The sequence below is a fragment of the Bos indicus x Bos taurus genome, chromosome 25 (assembly GCF_003369695.1).
Source record: "Bos indicus x Bos taurus breed Angus x Brahman F1 hybrid chromosome 25, Bos_hybrid_MaternalHap_v2.0, whole genome shotgun sequence".
NCBI lineage: Eukaryota > Metazoa > Chordata > Mammalia > Artiodactyla > Bovidae > Bos > Bos indicus x Bos taurus.
Window position 1 is genome coordinate 38562293 of NC_040100.1, and position 18341 is coordinate 38580633.

Below are 18341 nucleotides of genomic sequence, written 5' to 3' on the forward strand. Positions count from 1 at the left end.
TATATCTGCAAAAGTCCTATTCCAAATAAAGCCACATTTTGAGTTCTGGTGGACATGAATTTGGGGAGTACCCTGTAAGATTTTTTTAAAAGCACCACGTGGTCTGGGCAGACATAGCCCCTACTTGTCCCTTGTGCAGTGCACAACCTGTGTGCCCGAACATGGCAGCCCTGCTTGACTCCTCAATACATCCTCCTCTCTCCTCCTCCCACTCCTGGGCAGGAACTGGCTGGGAGTCACACCCATGCAGAAGCCAGATGCCCCTCTCCTCTACCCTTTTCTGGTCTGGAATCCTGCCATCCCGCCCCTGGTGTCCCAGATACCTGTGTGTGTGTGTGTGCTAAATCGCTTCGGTCATGTTCGACTGTTTGCTGCCCTGTGGACTGTAGCCTGCCAGGCTCCTCTGTCTGTGGGATTCTCCAGGCAGGAATACTGGAATGGATTTCCTTGCTCTCCTCAAGGGGCTCTTCCCGACCCAGGGATCGAACCCACATCTCTTACATCTGCTACAATGGCAGGCAGGTTCTTTATCGCTAGTGCCACCTGGGAAGCCCTGCCCCAGATACCTGGCCAGCAGCAATGTGCCCCCTTTCTCCTGGCAGGCTCACATGGAGGCTGTCCACGCAGATTGGAAGGAATACCTGAACCTGCTCATCTGCGAGGAGAGCCACCTGAAGTACATGGAAGACTACCACCAGGTGCCTGCCAGCCGGGCCCCATGGGGGGAGCACCCAGCGCCCACTTGGCTCCCTTGTGGGCTCAGCACCGCTTCCTTGGGAGCCTTTCAGAGCTGCCTTCCCACGCCTCCCGATGTCTGTGGTTCTCATGGTAGACATGCATGTGCCCTAAGATTTCCAGGCCCTTGTCTGCCTCCCCTGGGGGCTGGGACTGGAGAGTCTTAACTCACCAAGATGGCACAGGTGCAGGAATAGGTGTGTGGGGTTTTCGTTTTGGGATATGTATTGTATGAAGTTTGCCATTTTAGGCATTCTTAAGTGCACAACCCAATGCAGTGATTATATTCACAATGTTGTGCAACCGTCACCACTGTCTTTCCAAAACGTGTTCACCACCCCAAGTAGAACTTCTGTACCTAATAAGCAGTCACCTCCCCCGTTCCAACCCCTGATAACCACCCCTCTACTTTCTGTCTCTTTGGATTTGCCCATTTTAGATATTTCATAGAAGTGGACTCACATGATCTGTGGCCTTTTGTGTTTGGTTCTTTCACTGAACAAAACGTTTTCAAGGTTCATCATGAACCAGAACTTCATTCCTTTTCACGGCTGAATAATATTCCATCGATTCCATTGTATGCGTGGACCATGTTGTGTTTCTCCATTCACAATGTTGATGGATACTACAGTATTTCCACTGGAATGTGTTTTTAATAAGACAGCTGCACGTGATTCTTGTGAGCAGGCAGTTTGGGGACATTGGAACTCAGATGGCACTGACATAACTAACTCGGCGTCATAGTGTCTCAGTCCTGCCGGGCTGTGGACTTCCCAGGGATCCCAAAATCATGTTCAGCTGCAGCCCAGGGGACAGCTGTCAGTGAATGATTCCAGAGCTGATAGGCTGAAAAACGGGCAAGAGTTTCCCAGAACCAAGTGGGGAGGCTTGCCTTCCATGTACTGAGGCTTAGAATAAGTCAGGGTGTTCCCAGCACAAAGACAGGAGTGGAATAGAGGAGAACCCTAAGGTTTCTGGTGTATGGACATGAAACCAGCTTGTCATAGAGGTGGCATTGCATGGATTCCTGAGAAGGGACCCAGTCTCTCCCTGTGAAGCCCCCCAGGAAGGTGGGCTGGGGAGGGCTGGGGGCATCCCTGTGATTCAGGGTGAGTGGGAGGCCCAGCCCCACCTGGGAGTGGGCTTCAAGTCACAGCCAGGATGAGCCTCAGGCATCCTGGTGGACTCCCACCCATGATGGGGCCCTCTGGTCTCCCCTAGTTCCACAAAGACATGAAGGATGCCCAGGAGCTGCTTCGCAAGGTGGACTCAGACCTGAACCAGAAATACAGCCCTGACTTCAAGGACCGATACCAGATTGAGCTGCTGCTGCGGGAGCTGGATGTGAGTGCTGCCCGCCGAGTAGGCCCTTCCCCGACTCCCTGCCTGCTGCCTGGAGAGGGCTGCGTGGTCTCACCTGGGCACTCCCCTCCACATCCAGGACCAGGAGAAGGCTCTGGACAAGTACGAGCATGTGGTGCGGGGGCTGCAGAAGCGAGGGCAGCAGGTGGTGCCCCTCAAGTACCGCCGGGAGACGCCCCTCAAGCCCATCCCCGTGGAGGCGCTCTGTGACTTCGAGGGTGACCAGGTGAGCCCCTGCCCAGGTGTTCCAGGTGCCCCAGGCAGACTGGGCCCAGATTGGCCTCTGCTCCACTCACTGAAAGGTCTAAGGGATGACAGGGAGGAGACATGACCTCAGATGTTTTCAGGAGCCTGTGTTCATCTCCATCATTGGGGTCACTCTCTGCCAGCGCCCCGTCCCCCGCATGGTCCCACCTGCTGCCCTGGCCTTCTGTCCCACCAGCTTAGAGGCGCCAGTTATTCCAGCAGATGTCTCAGGGAAGGTTCTCATTGGCCCACTCTTGAGTCATGTGTGCAGCCTGAACCAATCACTGCGAGTGCCATTCTCTCATTGGCCAGACCTGAGTCACACGTTCACCCTGAGCAGTCAGAGGATGAAGGGAGGAGACTCCCTGGGCTGGGACTGCATGGGCGGAAGCGGGTCCCCAGAGGGAAGTCCAGGTGGGTGTTAGGCTGGCAGAGCCTCTCTTTATGATGAAACGTCTTGAGGAGTTTCTGAGAGACAGGCTAAGGCTCCCCAGGTCCCAGAGTTCGGCAGTGACTGGGCTTCCGGCCACCAGCTGTGATAGGTCTCTCCATGTGTCCTGACTGGCCTGTTCCCCACCAGGGCCTGATCTCTCGGGGCTATAGCTACACCCTGCAGAGGAACAATGGGGAGAGCTGGGACCTCACCGACAGTGCGGGGAACAAGCTGACCGCCCCGGCCGTCTGCTTCATGATCCCGCCCACTGACCCCGAGGCCCTGGCTCTGGCTGAAAGGTATGGGGTAAAGGAGGAGGAGCTGGTGTGGTGTGTGGCCGCACCCCCTTGGCTCCCAGGCCCCATTCACAGCCCTGGGCACCACAGCTGAGCCTCAGGGTGCCACTTATGTCCTACACGTGCACCCCCTTTGGAGGCTCAGGTGGGACAGCAGCAGATCCCATTGGCCTGGCCAACTTGTGTGTGAGTGTCTGGCTCTGGGCACATTGCAGGGAGGGGCCTCTCTGCAGGTGCCCCTGGGCCTGGGCACGCGTAACTCCCTCCACCTGCACGTCAACCCATCGCTTTGTTGACTCAGACCTTTTGGCTTGAAGACCCCAGCCCCGGGGGCCACGTCTTCTGTGAAGCCATCCCTGATTGCCCCCTCCCCTTGTCCTCCACTCTGGCTCCAGGACAAAAGGCTGCCGCCTCTTGGCTCCCAAGCACCTTCTCCCACCTCGTGTGCTGCTCTCATGAGGCTGCTCTGTGTCTGTGTGTCCATCCCACCGGGCAGAGGTTCCTTGAGATGTGGTATACTTTCAGGGTCTTGTTCCATACCTGGTGCAAAGCAGGCACCAAAGAAATCTGTGTTGAATGAGCGATTCAGGAACTCCTTCATTTATTCGTTCAGCGGATATGTATTGAACATCTGCTATGCATTGCTCCCTCGGAGAAAGCATCGTGGCGGGGAAAAGTTATGAGCAAACAAGACCATTGTAGGTCGTAAGACTTGCTACAAAGGAAAAAGAGAGGAAGAAAGGAGAGGCGGAAGGGGCCCACTGAACCTGGGAGCAGAGAGAAACCGGTGTTTCAGCAGATCCTCTGTGTGCATGTGTTGTGTTGACTTTTCAAAGCATTTTGAGGAGCTGCCTGACTCCTCAGGGCTGCCTGTTGAGCCAGAGCCCAGGGTCCCGCTAATGTGGGTGGTGGGGGCATGGACTGCCTCAGGGTCTCCAGCCCATTTTTTGCTGTCACAGCCTGGGCAGCCAGTACCAGAGCCTGCGGCAGAAGGCAGCTGGGAGCAGAAAGGCGCTCCAGGAGCAGCATGAGGTGCTGAAGGCAGAGAGCTCTGGAGGTGGGTACCAGGGCCACTGCCTGAGGCTCTGGGGGGACGGGGAAGGGGCCTGGATCCAGGGTCTGTGCAGCAGACGGAACAGCACGGTAGGTGGGGGGGGACACGCTGAGCTGACCCCTAAACACCCCCAGGGCCCCCACGTTCCCCTGACTCTGACCTCCCTCCAGCAGATGCCTCGGACCTGCAGGGCCGCCAGCTGCTGGCCGGCTTGGACAAGGTGGCCAGCGACCTGGACCGGCAGGAGAAGGCCATCACGGCCATCCTGCGGCCGCCGCTGGAGCAGGGCCGGGCTGTGCAGGACAGCGCCGAGCGGGCCAAGGACCTCAAGGTACCCAGGGCTGGGGGCACAGGCTGGCCCCGTGGGCTTCCCAGGGGCCCTGCCCACGGTCTCATGCCCGTGGGAGCTCTGGATGCTCCACGGGTCTACTTGCCATGTGTAACGGGAAGCCGTGAGTCGCAGGGAGAGGTGCTGTTCCTAGGCTGAGAACTGAAGAGGTACCAGAGGCCTGGTACCCCCAGACATGTCTCCAGGAGAAAGGGCTCTTGATAGAGCTGATGACGGCAGCACTACAGCCCAAGCAGGTCAGCACCCAGCTGGGAGAGAGGCGGGGCGCCCGGTGGCCCAGGGGCTCTGGGCCGACAGAGCCGGCCCCCTTGCCCTGACTGCAGACCTCAGTTTCTTCAGTAAAATGGGCTGGCTGCCCACTCAGGGGGCCTCGGGAGGATGGAGCACAGGAACTCCTTCACACACACACACACACACACACCCTCCTACACACATACACACACACCGTCCTACACACACACACACACACACACACACACACACACACACAGTTTCTGGGGTCCTTGGCCCCCTCCGTTGTGGGTGCAACCTTCCCCGGTCAACAGAGGAGGCTTGGAACTCAGAGCAGCGCCGTGGCCCTTGATGGGGCTCGTGCCAGGGCTGGGAGGGGCTGAGCCAAGGCCTGGTACGGGGGTGGGGGCGTGGCTGCAAACTCCTAAGCCACATGGAGTCGTACGCATCTCGTCAGGGTTCCCCCTAAAGATGAGTAGCACCATCCCCGTGGAGTAGTGGGAACTGGAAGTGCTTGGTGTCACCTGTTGGTTTTCATCAGTCCTGAGTCCCCGTCGGGTGCATCAGAACCCCCAGGGATGCTCATTCTAGACCCCGACTCCTAGGCCAGTGCCCCAGACGCCCAGGCAGCCTCCACCCCAGGGAGGGTGTCCCAGGGGAGAGGGGCCGCTGGTTGCGGCCAACACGAGGGCTCTGGTCCCCACAGAACATCACCAACGAGCTGCTGCGGATCGAGCCCGAGAAGGCGCGCAGCACGGCCGAGGGCGAGGCGTTCGTGCGGGCCCTCCCGGACAGCGGCAGCACCGCCCTGCTGAGGACGCGGGTGGAGGACACCCAGCGCAGATACGAGCGCCTGGTGCAGCTGCTGGAAGCCGCCCAGGAGAAGTGGGTGCAGGCGGGCAGCGGGGAGGCCAGGCCGGGTGGTCAGGGGCCGGGCCACCCTCCACCCCTCAGCTAACTCCTGACTCGTGTCCTCAGGCTCGACATCGCCAACCGCCTGGAGAAGAGCCTGCAGCAGGGCCGGGAGATACTGGCCACGTATGAGACCCAGCTGGCCCAGGAGGACACGGTGCCCGAGAGTGGCCAGGCCCTGGACAGCAGGAGGCAGGAGCTGGCGGTGAGTGTGCGGACTCCGGGCCCCGGGAGCCCCTTGCTGAGCTGGGCGTGGGCTCTAAGGGCCCCCGTTTGCTCTCCACCTCTGGACAATCGAGGGACCCAAGGCCCAGGACAGCAGGTCTCTCCAGGTTTGGAATCCCAGCCACACAAGGGGTTTGTGCGGCCTGCGGAAATCAGGTGCTGGTATCTTCAAATCAGGTATCAGCGTAGCCACCCCCTCTCCCTGTTTCTCTGAAGGAGCAGACCTGGCCACCTGTGCTCAGACGCCCGCCGGGCAGGTCAGCCGAGCAGAGGCAGCTCTGCCCCTCGCCCAGCACCTGCCATCTTCATGGTGCCACTGGGCCACTCTAAGCGCCAGTCTGTGAGCCCGTGGGAGGCCCCTCATTCACGAACCACCTCACAGACCCCTTGCCTTGTAGCGACAGCCTCACTGGGAGTCCAGGAAGCATGCTCGGAGGGCAGCCCCTCCGCCGGGGGCCCTTCCGGTCCGTGCGCGGCGTCACCGGCCTGCGCTGTGCGCCACAGGGTTTTAGAAGCTGTTTTTCCCAGGTGGTGTTCATTGTCACGGGACGGAAATTGTAGAAGTGACCTCAGGTTTGAGGACCAACTCAGAGGCAAAGCCCTGGTCACTGACCGGGCCAGGCCTACCACCCCTTCTAAGCGGGCGGCCCCAAGCACTCTGGGCCCTGGAGCCCTTGGCCACGGCGCCCGCCACCTGCCTCTCCACCCTGCAGGCCATGGCCTCCGAGCTGCAGGCCCGGAAGGCCCTCCTCGGCGAGGTGCAGCGGAACCTGCAGGCCGCCAAGCAGTGCTCGGGCTCGCTGGCCAGCCGCTTCCAGGAGCACTGCCCGGACCTGGAGCGCCAGGAGGCCGAGGTGCACAAGCTGTGCCAGCGCTTCGACGGCCTCTGCCAGCAGGCGGAGCTCAGGTCAGGGGCCACGGGGCGGGGCTGGGGGTGGGGAGGGTGGTCTCGGAGGCCTTGGCTGAGCTAGTCTGCCTGAGGTACCCAGGGGGGATTTCTGTGGACAGCGCTGAAGGCTGTTTGTTTTCCAAATAATTGCCGCTTTTGGGAAAAAGCAATACACATACAAAATTAAAAAACCCAAAGGGGTTGTAATGACCAAACCGTTCCCCCGAAGATCAGCCCTGCTGTGAGTTTCTCGTGAGTCCTTCCAGAGCCACTCTGTATGAGCCAGGGTTGGTAGGAAATGTAGGAACACCCAGCGTGTCCTACTATTTCCCCATCGTGTATTTTCCTGGCCTGAACAGTCAGGAAGTGCTCCCTCCTCCTCTTGTGTTTTCTGAAAAAGGGTCTGTGAAGACTGGGTATTACTTCCTTAAATGCGTGGTAGAATTCACCCCGGAAGCCATCTGGGCCTGCAATTTTTTTTTTTTTTTTTTGGTAAGAAGGTTTTTAACTACAAATGCAACCTCTTTTATTAGATATTGGACGATCTGGGTCATCTGATGCTTGAGCAGCTTCACAAGTTTGTGTCTTTCAAGGACACACTGTACACCTCGTCAAGCTGTTGAGTTTTTGGCATGAGATGGTTCATAATATTCTCTTATACTTGAACGTCTGCGAGATCTGAGGGAACGTCCTCGCTTTCATTCCTGACATCGTATCTTCTTTTGTCGTGTTTGTTTATTCTGTTTTCTCCCCCGATGATTCTGTCTGGGGTTGATCACTTCACTGACTGTTTCAATGAAACAGCTTTGGTTGCAGTGATCTTTCCGTTTTCCTGTTTCCTGATTCACTGAATTCTGCTCATCATTATTTCCTACTATAGCTGCTCACATTAGGTTCAGTTGGCTCTTCTTTTTCTTCCTGAAGTTAGAAGCTTGGACTGTTGATCTGAGAGTCTGCTTTGTTTTTTTTTTCTCCCTCATCTAAGCATTTAAGTACATCTCGCTAAGTACTGCATTCGCTTTGTCCCACAAACGATGTTTTTATTTTCAGTGACTTCAAAAGATTTCCACACCTCCCTTGTGATTTCTCCTTGGATCTGGGAGTTATTTAGGTCCTGAGATTCACAGTGGGCATCACCTCAGGTCCGCACACTCGGGCCTGCCTGCCTTTAATGGAGGCCGTGCAGTATTCCCACCCAATACTCCATAATTTACCTGACTACTCCCCTTCCTGGTAAACGTTGCGCTGACTCCCAGTTCAGTTCCCTTTGGTAACCTCTAGAAAGGGACAGCAGGCAGCTCTCGGTGCAACCCGAGCGCTCAAAGGCCTGGCTGGCTTTGCCCCGCAGGGTCCAGAGCCTGCAGAGCGCCCGGGCTGAGCACGACGCCTTCTGCAGCGGCCGTGACCGCCTGCTTCAGTTCCTGTCCCACATCCCCAGCTACGAGCCCCAGGAGACGGACGGCCTCAGCCAAGTGGAGACCAAGCTGAACAACCAGAAGGTGAGCAGGCTGGGGGTCAGCAAGCCCCTTTGTGGATGGGCGCCTGGTCACGGTCCTGGACCAGTGGGTTCCCAGCGCCCACGTCTCTGAGCTTGAGGACAGGGCCCCCCTCACCAGTCCCTCCCCGGTCCCCTGCACAAGGCCTGGCCTGGAGCAGACCCCCCTCCCCCCCACAACCCCGCGCAGGTCTGCTAAATAAGCGGATCACTGCAGGGTCACCAGTGAGCCCTCGTGGGGGGAAACCCATTTCCACAGCCCAGAGCCCTGGCTCCCCAGAAGACAGCAGGGCCTTGGGATGAAGGACGAGGAACGGAAAAGCCAACAGCCTGGGCTCAGATCCTGCTCCCACGCCCGGAGCCACGCACCCGCAGGCCAGGCACTGCACCGCTGGACCTCCTAAACTGGAAGTGAGGACGGTGCTCGTCTCAAAGAATGTGGGGAGAGTCAGGGAGATAATCTCAGAAACACACGTGCTTAGCCTTAGCACCGTGCCTGACACCTCCATGCACTCAGTAAACACTGCCTTCCTGGCAAGGTTCGTTAGCTTGGCCCTTCTTCACAGGCCCTTAGAACCACCTTTTGGAACCAACAAACGTAAACAAGGAAGCTGCTCGTTATACCCTATGCTACAGAAGAATTCCAGACTCTAAGGAATTCAGCTACTCTATCTAGGTTTAGGATTTTTTTTTTTCCAAGTTTTTATTTTTAAAGTCTCTGTTGTTGTACAGAACCTACTAGATGAAATAGCAAGAAGGGAAGAGGAAGTGCAGAAAGTCCACACGCACTCCCAGCAGTACCAGCAGGCTGTCAAGGTGAGATGCGACACCCCAGCAGCAGGGCCTCTTCCCCACCATCCCCACCCCCAACCCCCGGGCTGGCCCTGGGGGTGTCCTCAGGCACTGCTGGTGGCTGTGCAAACCGGCACCACCCTTTGGGAAACAAGATGGTACCAGGCATCAAATATCAGAAGGGTTTTCTACTGTTTAAAGCAGTAACTGGGGGGAATTTATCATAAAGGAAAAGATGTGAAAAAATGATAATGTGGGATTAACAAAATCAGTATGAAATAAAAAATTATTTACAATAGCCAAAGAGACAAACTAGAAGTAATCTAAATGTCCAGTATTAGCAGTAGAGACAGCTAGGAAGTTATCATCCAGCTACTTGATGGATGTTTAAGTCATCAAATTGACCCACAGAAGGATTAGGGCAGCATGAAAAAAAGCTTACGGTACAGAGTGAGATGAAGACAGCAGGAAGCCACCTTCTCTGGGCCAGGGGTGGCCTGGAGGGAGGGAGTGCGCTTTGGGGACAAAGGGGTTTGTGGGCCCGTTTTCTTTTGTCTCGTGGGTCGTCCAGGGATGTGGTTGTGTGCCGTTGATGGAGCGACAGTTCTCCAAACCTCCTGGCAGTCAGAGCAAGGTGTGGCTGAGCGGAAGACCTCCGCGGTCAGCTAGAAGGGGCACAGGAACACTTTGGTCTCACCTGCTCTGGTCTGCCCTTTGCCTCGTGTCTCTTACCCAGGACTACGAGTTGGAAGCAGAGAAACTCAGGTCCCTCCTTGACTTGGAGAATGGAAGGAGCAGCCACGTGAGCAAGCGGGCCAGGCTCCAGTCCCCTGCCACCAAAGTGAGGGAAGAGGTGAGCTTCGTGGGCCCAGCCTCCTGGGGCTCCATTCCTCCAGGGAGCATGGCATGCAGGCCTCAGAAGGGCACGCACAGTGGTAAACGGGGCTGGGGGCCCTCCTGGGTGCCAACAGTCTCAGTGGGAGAAGACGATGAACTTACTCTGGGCCAGCAACAGTGCCACACCTGGAAAGACAGCCTGCTGGGAGTCGTGGCTGGGGCAGTTCCCCTTGCTCCACGCCGAGTGGATCCGCACACAGAGGGCTGACGTTAACCTGTTCCTTCCGAACACGAGCGCCTTAAGGCTCAGAGACGGACCTGCTCAAGGTCCCTGGGGGTTCAGGCTTCTGACTCTAAATCCAGTTTTCTCTCTCACAGTTAAGACTAGCAGAACTCCAGGTAGGAAGTGGCAACTCTCTTTGGCATCTCTGCCCCAATGCCAGGTTTTACTCAAACACCTTACTCAGCTTGTTGATTCCTGTCTGTCTGCTCTCCTGTAGGAAGCAGCTCTTGCTGCCAAGTTTACGGAGGTTAATGCCATCAACAGACAGAGACTGCAGAACCTGGAGTTTGCACTGACCCTCCTGAGACAGGTAATGGGTCTTAGGAAGGCATCCTACTGAAAACTATCCCAACAGCTAAGACACTAGGCTCGCTCTGCCTCAGAGAAACAGAGGTGGCCAGAGGGCGTGTGCCCTCGCTGGCAGGGCAGGGCAGTGGGTGGGTGACTGAGCCAGGGTCTGTCCACACGATGGAAAACGATCGAACTGTCGCACGACAATGTGGTCTTCTCTGGCTGCTGCAGATTCTCTCATAAGCGCAATCAACAGGGTACATGCAGATTGGGGACCACCATTAGCGTGGAAAAGATAAATACACATTGCACACAAAAATATATGTGTGACAAAGGTGACTGTATCCTGTAGGATGCTGAGCTGCCTTGGTGGCTCAGACGGTAAAGAATCCGCCTGCAATGAGGGAGACCTGGGTTCGATCCCTGGGTTGGGAAGATCCCCTGGAGGAGGGCATGGCTACCCACTCCAGTTTTCTTGCCTGGAGAATCCCCATGGACAGAGGAGCCTGGGGGGCTGCAGTCCATGGGGTCGCAAAGAGTCGGACACAACTGAGCGACTAAGCACAGCACAGCACATCCTATAGGAACAGGACCAGAAGGGACAGGTGGCCTTCACGTCATACCCTTCTGTGGCTTTAAGATGTTTCCCCAGATGTGTTTAAACTAGTGTTTTTAATTTCAAAAGGAAGCCTAGGGCTCTACCGGCCCCGACACTGAGCAGGGGGTGGGGGTGGGGATGTCCCTTGAGGACCACAAGACAAGCATTGTGAGCCTTGGAGGGTGGGGAGACGGGGACCAACTGCACGGAGTCCAGCCCTAACCCTGCATGGTCTCCCCCTTCCCAGCAGCTGGAGGCAGGTGCAAGCCAGGAGGCCCTGCCCGGGAGCAAGCCAGGCCCTGGAGCAGAGGAGACGTGGAAGATTCAGAAGGAGCTGGATGAGGAGATGGAGCGGCGGCAGCAGCTGGAGCACGAGGTCCGGAGCGCCCAGGAGGAGATCCGGGCCCTGCGGAGCCAGAGCCCGCAGGAGGCGGTGGTGACCAGGGAGGTGCTCAGGAAGGTGCCGGACCCAGCACTGGAGGAGAGCTTCCAGCAGGCGCAGCAGACCCTGGCCGAAGAGCAGCACAAGAACCGGCTGCTGCAGGGGGAGGTGGAGGCGCTGCGGCTGCGGCTGCGTGCCCTGGAGGAGGCGGCCCGGGCCGGGGGCCAGGAGTACGTGGTCAAGGAGGTACTGCGCATTGAGCCGGATCGGGCCCAGGCTGACGAGGTCCTGAGGCTGCGGGGGGAGCTGGAGGCGCTGCGGCGGCAGAAGGGCGCCCGCGAGGCGGAGGCGCTTCTCCTGCAGCAGCGCGTGGCCGCCCTGGCCGAGGAGAAGCGGCGGGCGCGGGAGGTGGTCACAGAGAAGGAGGTGGTCAAGGTGCACAATGACCCCCAGCTGGAGGCCGAGTTCCGGCAGCTGCAGGAGGACCAGCAGCGGGAGCAGGGGCTCCGGGAGAAGCAGGAGGAGGAGCTGGGCTTCCTGCAGGACAAGCTCAAGAGGCTGGAGAAGGAACGGGCCATGGCCGAGGGCAAGATCACAGTCAAGGAGGTGCTCAAGGTGGAGAAGGACGTGGCGGCCGAGCGGGAGGTGGGCGCCCTCCAGCGCCGGTATGAGGATGAGGCCGCCAGGGCCCGTGCCAGCCAGAGGGAGAAGACCGAGCTGCTCCGGAAGATCTGGGCCCTGGAGGAGGAGAACGCTAAGGTGGTTGTGCAAGAGAAGGTGCGTGAGATTGTCCGGCCTGACCCCAAGGCTGAGAGTGAGGTGGCCAACCTCCGCCTGGAGCTGGTAGAGCAGGAGCGCAAGTACCGGGGGGCTGAGGAGCAGCTCAAGAGCTACCAGAGCGAGCTGGAGGCGCTTCGGAGGCGAGGCCCCCAGGTAGAGGTCAAGGAGGTGACCAAGGAGGTCATCAAGTACACGACGGACCCTGAGACGGAGAAGGAGCTCCAGAGGCTCAGGGAGGAGATCGTGGACAAGACCCGCCTCATCGAGAGGTGTGACCTGGAGATCTACCAGCTGAAGCAGGAGATCCAGTCCCTCAAAGAGGCCAAGCCCCAGGTGCAGACCAAGGAGGTGGTCCAGGAGATCTTGCAGTTCCAGGAAGACCCCCAGACCAAAGAGGAAGTGGCGGCTCTGAGGGCCCGGCTGGCTGAGGAGCACAAGAAGCAGGTAGACCTGGAACGGGAATGCGTGTCACAGGAGGAGAAGATCCAGGAGAAGGAGGAGGAGCTGGCCCGCGGGAAGGAGGTGGTGGTGCAGCAGGAGGTGGTCAGGTACGAGGAGGAGCCGGGCCTCCGGGCGGAAGTGAGCGCCTTCACCGAGAGCATCGATGCAGAACTGCGGCAGATCGACGGCCTCCGCGGCGAGCTGCGGCGGCTGCAGCGCCGGCGAGCCGAGCTGGAGCACCAGCTGGAGGAGCTGGAGCGCGAGCGGCAGGCGCGCCGCGAGGCTGAGCTGGAGGTGCAGCACCTCAAGCAACAGCTGGCCCAGCTGGAGGCGCAGGAGGGCAAGGCCCACGAGAAGGTGACCCTCACACAGAAGGTGGTGCTGCAGCAGGACCCCCAGCAGGCCCGGGAGCATGCCCTCCTGGCCCTGCAGCTGGAGGAAGAGCGGCACCGCCGGCAGGGCCTGGAGCGCGAGCTCGAGACCCTAAAGCAGCAGCTGGAGCACCTGGAGAAGATGGAGGTCAAGGAGAAGGTGGTCTTCTCCGAGAGCGTCCAGGTGGAGAAAGGCGACACCGAGCAGGAGATTCAGAGGCTCAGGGGCAGTCTGGAGGCCGAGAGCCAAGGCAAGAGGGAGCTGGACGCCGAGGTGAGCCGGCTGGAGGCCAAGCTGTCGGAGCTGGAGTTCTGCAACTCCAAGTCATCCAAGGAGCTGGACTTCCTGAGGGAGGAGAACCACAAGCTGCAGCTGGAGCGGCAGAGCCTGCAGCTCGAGGCCCGCAGGCTGCAGTCGGAGATCGAGATGGCCGCGGCCGAGGCGCAGAGCCTAAGAAGCCTGCCCACAACGACTGGAGCCGACCCCGGGGCGCAGCTCGACTCACGCCTGCGGTCCCTGGAGCGGGAGCTGGACGACCTCAGGAGGCTCTCCAGGGACAAAGACCAGGAGATCGAAGAGCTGCAGCGTCGCCTGGGGTCCGTGGCCGTCAAGCGGGAGCAGAGGGAGAACCACCTGCGGCGCTCCATTGTGGTCATCGACCCTGACTCGGGCCGTGAGCTGTCCCCCGAGGAGGCCCACCGCGCCGGCCTCATCGACTGGAACATGTTTGTCAAGCTCAGGAGCCAGGAGTGCGACTGGGAGGAGATCTCCGTCAAGGGCCCCGGAGGCGAGTCCTCCGTGATCCATGACAGGAAGTCCGGCAGGAAGTTCTCCATTGAAGAGGCCCTGCAGAGCGGGCGGCTGACCCCCGCGCAGTACGACCGCTACGTCAACAAGAGCATGTCCATCCAGGAGCTGGCCGTCCTGGTGTCAGGGCAGAAGTAGGCCCGCCCCCGCTCTCGGGGAAGCCGCCACTGGCTCGCCCCTGCTCGGAACCCTCCCCCGGGTCGTCTCTCCCTGGCCCCCCGCACAGCTCCAGTCCGCTCAGAGCCCCGTGTGCTGCCACCCCAGCTGCTGGGCCCAAGCACAGGCGGGACTGGCCCCCGCTGAGCTATGTCCCTCAGCCTGGAAAGCAACCCACTTGTCCCCCAATCGTTCTCGCCTGCAGTGCCCGTCTTCCTCCCCGCCTCTCCTACACTCCTCTATCAACAGACTCCCCGGGTCACCTGGAAGCACTGACGTCTACCACTAAAGCACAAGACAGGCAGCAGCCCCATGGGCCAGCCTGCTCCGCACCGCACTGGCCTCCACACCCCAGCCGGGGAAACTCAAGGCAGGGAGGGCTCCATTCAGCAAAGCCCCGGCCCCTGGGGGCCGCCACCTGCATTCACAGCCCTCCGGATTCCAGCTGACTCGCCATCGAGGCCTCCTGGGGAAACCGATCTCGGCGCTACGCCAAAGGAGGCGCAAAGAAACCAGAACAGCGTCTGACCCTGGTGCTTGGGTGAAGCCGAACTGTCGAGCCAGACTGTCCCAAGAGAACGCACCGTCAGAGGACGTGTTGTGGTTCTGTAACTGAAGTACCTTCCTAGTGGACTGTCGCTGTCGGCCTTGGATTCGGTGCCTGGTCCTGCTTATTCTTTCACTGCCACTTAAGACTCCACAGTTGATTTTTTATCAAATGAAATTTGGGTTCTCTGTATCTCACGTATTATGTAAGAAAATGGGAAGTAAGAGGGAACTCTATTTATAGCGTGAAAATAAACACCTGCTGGCTTGATTCTAATTTCATGGAAAGTGTGTTTCTTCCTCTCTTTCGAGTGAGGCTGATTCCCCAGGGCCTGCTTGGCTTTCAGCCAGAATGAATGTTCCCCAACTACCAGCTCCTAAGGGAGAGAGAATTACTTGCAAATATGGTAAAAAGAAACGCGAAAGAAACGATGTTCTGGAAACCTTGAAACAATTTATTGTGTTGCTTTATACAAGATTAACAATTTCCACACCACCCCCAACACCAACATAGTCGCTGCACAAAAGCCACAGCCCTTTCACACCCAAGAATCGCCAGCAAGGGGAGCCCGCAGCATGGTGGCCGGGACGCCTCCGCCTGCAGCCCTCCTTGCCGTGGCTCAAGTCACTCACTCTTCCGTTACCACAAATAAAGCATCAACAAGGAAAAGAAACCTCATCAACTCCCCATCAAAGAAACGTTTCCCTGAGGCAAGAGGCATCGCTAGATTCCTAGGAGGAGGGCATCCTGCTCCGGCGAAAGCTGGGTGGTGCCGGGAGGTGGGGGCGCGGTGGGGAGGGGCACCTCGTGTCCTCCCGCCGCTCAGCGCTCTTGGACGGACGGCCTCTGCGCCGCTCTGAGCTCAGCAATACCAATCTCTTCTTTGGCTCTTTTGCTACTACCTAAGACTAGTCTGTAAACTGGAAACCCAAGTTGCAAAAAATAGATATAGTAAAGGGACAAGGATTCCACTTGGCCCCATGTGACACACATGTTGGTTTTTCTGTTAAAAAAAAAAAGTCAAGCAGAGGCCTGGCCGGCTGGCTGGCCAACCGCAGTCTTGCTCCCTGGGCAGCCGGACAGCCTCTGAGAAATCGCGAGACACCAAGAGTCATATCCTGGGAGTCAGGACCCAAAAGAACTGCCCATGTCTCCACGTAGGCAGGCGCACATTCTGAGGAGGCTATTTACTCTCAACATAAGGGAAATGACTTAGCTGGAACAGTCGGTTCAGACTTCACAGGACAGGCAAGCGCCCGAAAATCCTTGAGAAGCAGCCGCTGGCTGAGTGGGGCGCGGCCTCGTCCACCTCCCAGTGAAGGCAGAGCCTGCTGTCTGGAGAGCGCGGACCTCAAGGCCTGCTTCTGCACAGCACACACTTCCCAGGGGCCTGTTCCCGGAGCTCTGCCTGAGCATGGTTTTACGATAAACTGGAATGTCTACCTGCAGCCTGGAACTCCTCACATCCTCAGCCCTCAAAGAGACGAAGAAGGAATTCGGGGCTCTGCAGCCCACCTGCATGAACTTGGGAGAAACAAAGTGGGGGGCCCTGGCTGAGCTGGGACCTGGGAGGCAGGGCCCAGGTGACCTTCCAGTCAGGATGGCCCAGGTTGTGATGTGCAACCATAGAAAACTCAAATAAGCTGGCTCTGTCTTAAATACAGACATGTCTTTAAAAAGGTCTTCATCTGAGACCCACTCAGAGGGCCGAGTGGACGTGTCCAGTCCTGCTCCACCATAAAGGCACTGGAATTATGTCTTTCTAGGAACAACATGAAGTGCGGAGAACAGTCCGATTCTATCCAATGCGTTTAATGGTAAGGATCAAAACTGAGCCAAAAATAAGTGTCTTTAAAAATCCTACCATAATTGTTGAATCTACAAAGGTCTTTTCTCTAAAAGAGCTTCATTGTCATGTTCAGTGGAGAGACTGGCCCCCACGATGAGCACACATTGGGTGTTCTGAGTATTTTTCAGAGAACAAGGTACCTCTCCCAGCTGGGGTGTGAGCCCGGAGGATGGACGGACACTCTAACCAACCAGGGAGCCCACTGTGGCCAGAAGGAGCCCCCGACCAGTACGCTGCGCTGAGGTACTCTGGCCAAACGCGAGGAGCTGGGCCACCTCCTCTGCCCCGCCACCAGAGCGCCCAGCACGAGCTGGCATGCTCCTTGGCCTAGCGCTGCCCCTCCAACGATTGTCTGCAACAGAGCCGCGAGGCGCCGAGCACCAGGCTGGCTAGGGCCCCCAGAGAAGCACAGGGCTGCTCCCTGAACTGAAGGCACATCACACGTGCCAAGAGACGCTCCACTTAGCACTCACGCCTTCTCCAGAAGAAAACCAATGGCAGAGCGTAGTTATCATCCAACTTCTGAGACCTCCTTGTGCAGCTTCCAGCCTTTGCCCTGAAAATCACAATTTCCTTGGTACACTGGGCCCTTTCCCATGAAGCTGAGAAGCATCTGAAAAACAGTAAGCAAAAACAGAACACAAGACTCTCAGGACCTCCTTGAAGGCAGCAGTAACCAAACCTCAAGGGGACCACTTCTGAAATAGCAAAAGTCCCCGAACACCGAGTGTTCTGGGGCTCAAAGGAGCTGGAAGCGCTGGCAGGTTATCTGCGGCATGGGCAGTATGCTGGCGCTGGGAGGGCGGCCGCTGGCTGAGCATTGCCTGTGCCGCAAGGGCTGCTCCTGTTCCCAGCCACAGCTGCCATCCTGGGGCAGAGCCCGGCTCCTCGTGAGGCCTGTCAGATGCAGTGAGCACCTCTCCACTGCACACCTGGGGCCTGAAGGGCAAGCTCACAGGTGCTCATGTTCTGAGCCCACACGGGGAAGAAAGCAAAGCAGACATGAGTCAGAGCTGAGACAGCAGAAGGCTTCTCACCGATGACCACTCAGTGTAATCCTACAACACGACGAGTGTCATAAGAGAGACATTCAAGTGGTCTCTTACAGCCCAGATGCTTTTCAGACAGCCTTTTAACTCCCAGAGGAAAAACAGGAAAGAAATGGTATAAGAAAACACTTTTCCCTTTTTTCCTGAAAATTCCACACATCAGCAGTCACGTTTCCAATAGTACTCCAATTATTCTCTGTTTGAGAGTGTTACCAAAAGCAAACAGGCGGTGCAGTCTTTCAAATGTCACCCGCTTTCGCCTGGATGGCTCAGAGACCACCAGTTTGTGGACCAAGTCCCTGCTTTCTCCATAGGAGCAGGGAGTAACTGCTGGTAAGGCTTAGCCCCGCTTTCTTTCTCTGAAGAAAGCATGGTTCTGTCTGAGAGACCTGCAGTCCACGCCTGCACACAGATGGCCTCTGGCATTCACTGTTAGGCATCAGCCTCAGGACGCCGAGCAGCGCAGCCCCCAGGCCGTGCCTGGAGCAGGTGCGGAGCAGCAGGGAGCAGCCGGCCCTGCACCACCTGCACGGAGAGCCACGGTCCCGGGACGGGGCCAGGCAGACCGCCCACTGGGCACGCGCTGGCTCGGGGCGCATGTGCCCTCTCCTTGCGCTGTGAGCCAGGGCTTGCAGGCTGGCCCCTTCTGCAGCCACTGCTGTGTGCAGGGCAGACGCAGGGAAGGACGCTGCTCAGTCCTGCCGTGCTCCCAAGCCCCCGCATCACCCCGGACTGAAGCGCACGCTGCTCCTCTCCTGGACACACGCTCCGTGAGGGGTCAGGGTCCCGCCTGAAGCCCTGCCACTGTCACCTGCCACTGCGACCGGACTTCCCCTTTCACTCACACTAAGGTCGAGTCCTGTTAGCTGGTCCCACCTGGAAGGGGTGGCAGTGTGAACCGAAAGGCCTGCAGTGCCCCAGCTAGCCCCT

General features: G+C 58.1%; 2 protein-coding genes across 5 annotated transcripts in view; one reads left to right on the forward strand and one right to left on the reverse strand.

Annotated features, from left to right (window-relative positions):
- PPL (periplakin) overlaps positions 1-14794 on the forward strand; it is a 48270-nt gene extending 33476 nt beyond the window's left edge. Inside the window, exons 9-22 of one of the 3 annotated variants that reach the window (XM_027527797.1) lie at positions 603-698; positions 1957-2079; positions 2177-2323; positions 2924-3075; positions 4032-4129; positions 4297-4457; positions 5413-5591; positions 5685-5823; positions 6557-6750; positions 8081-8231; positions 8960-9043; positions 9756-9872; positions 10357-10449; positions 11276-14794. In XM_027527797.1, the coding sequence (XP_027383598.1) occupies positions 603-698; positions 1957-2079; positions 2177-2323; positions 2924-3075; positions 4032-4129; positions 4297-4457; positions 5413-5591; positions 5685-5823; positions 6557-6750; positions 8081-8231; positions 8960-9043; positions 9756-9872; positions 10357-10449; positions 11276-13948 (4407 nt within the window). In that variant the 3' untranslated portion in view covers positions 13949-14794. The remainder of the gene's footprint in view (positions 1-602; positions 699-1956; positions 2080-2176; positions 2324-2923; positions 3076-4031; positions 4130-4296; positions 4458-5412; positions 5592-5684; positions 5824-6556; positions 6751-8080; positions 8232-8959; positions 9044-9755; positions 9873-10356; positions 10450-11275) is intronic. The other 2 variants (XM_027527799.1, XM_027527798.1) reach the window with 2 other exon arrangements.
- A 152-nt stretch (positions 14795-14946) lies between these two features.
- The window catches only part of UBN1 (ubinuclein 1), a 33091-nt gene continuing 29696 nt past the window's right edge, over positions 14947-18341 (reverse strand). For both annotated transcript variants that reach the window (XM_027527801.1, XM_027527802.1), the window contains exon 18: positions 14947-16975. In XM_027527801.1, the coding sequence (XP_027383602.1) occupies positions 16926-16975 (50 nt within the window). In that variant the 3' untranslated portion in view covers positions 14947-16925. The remainder of the gene's footprint in view (positions 16976-18341) is intronic.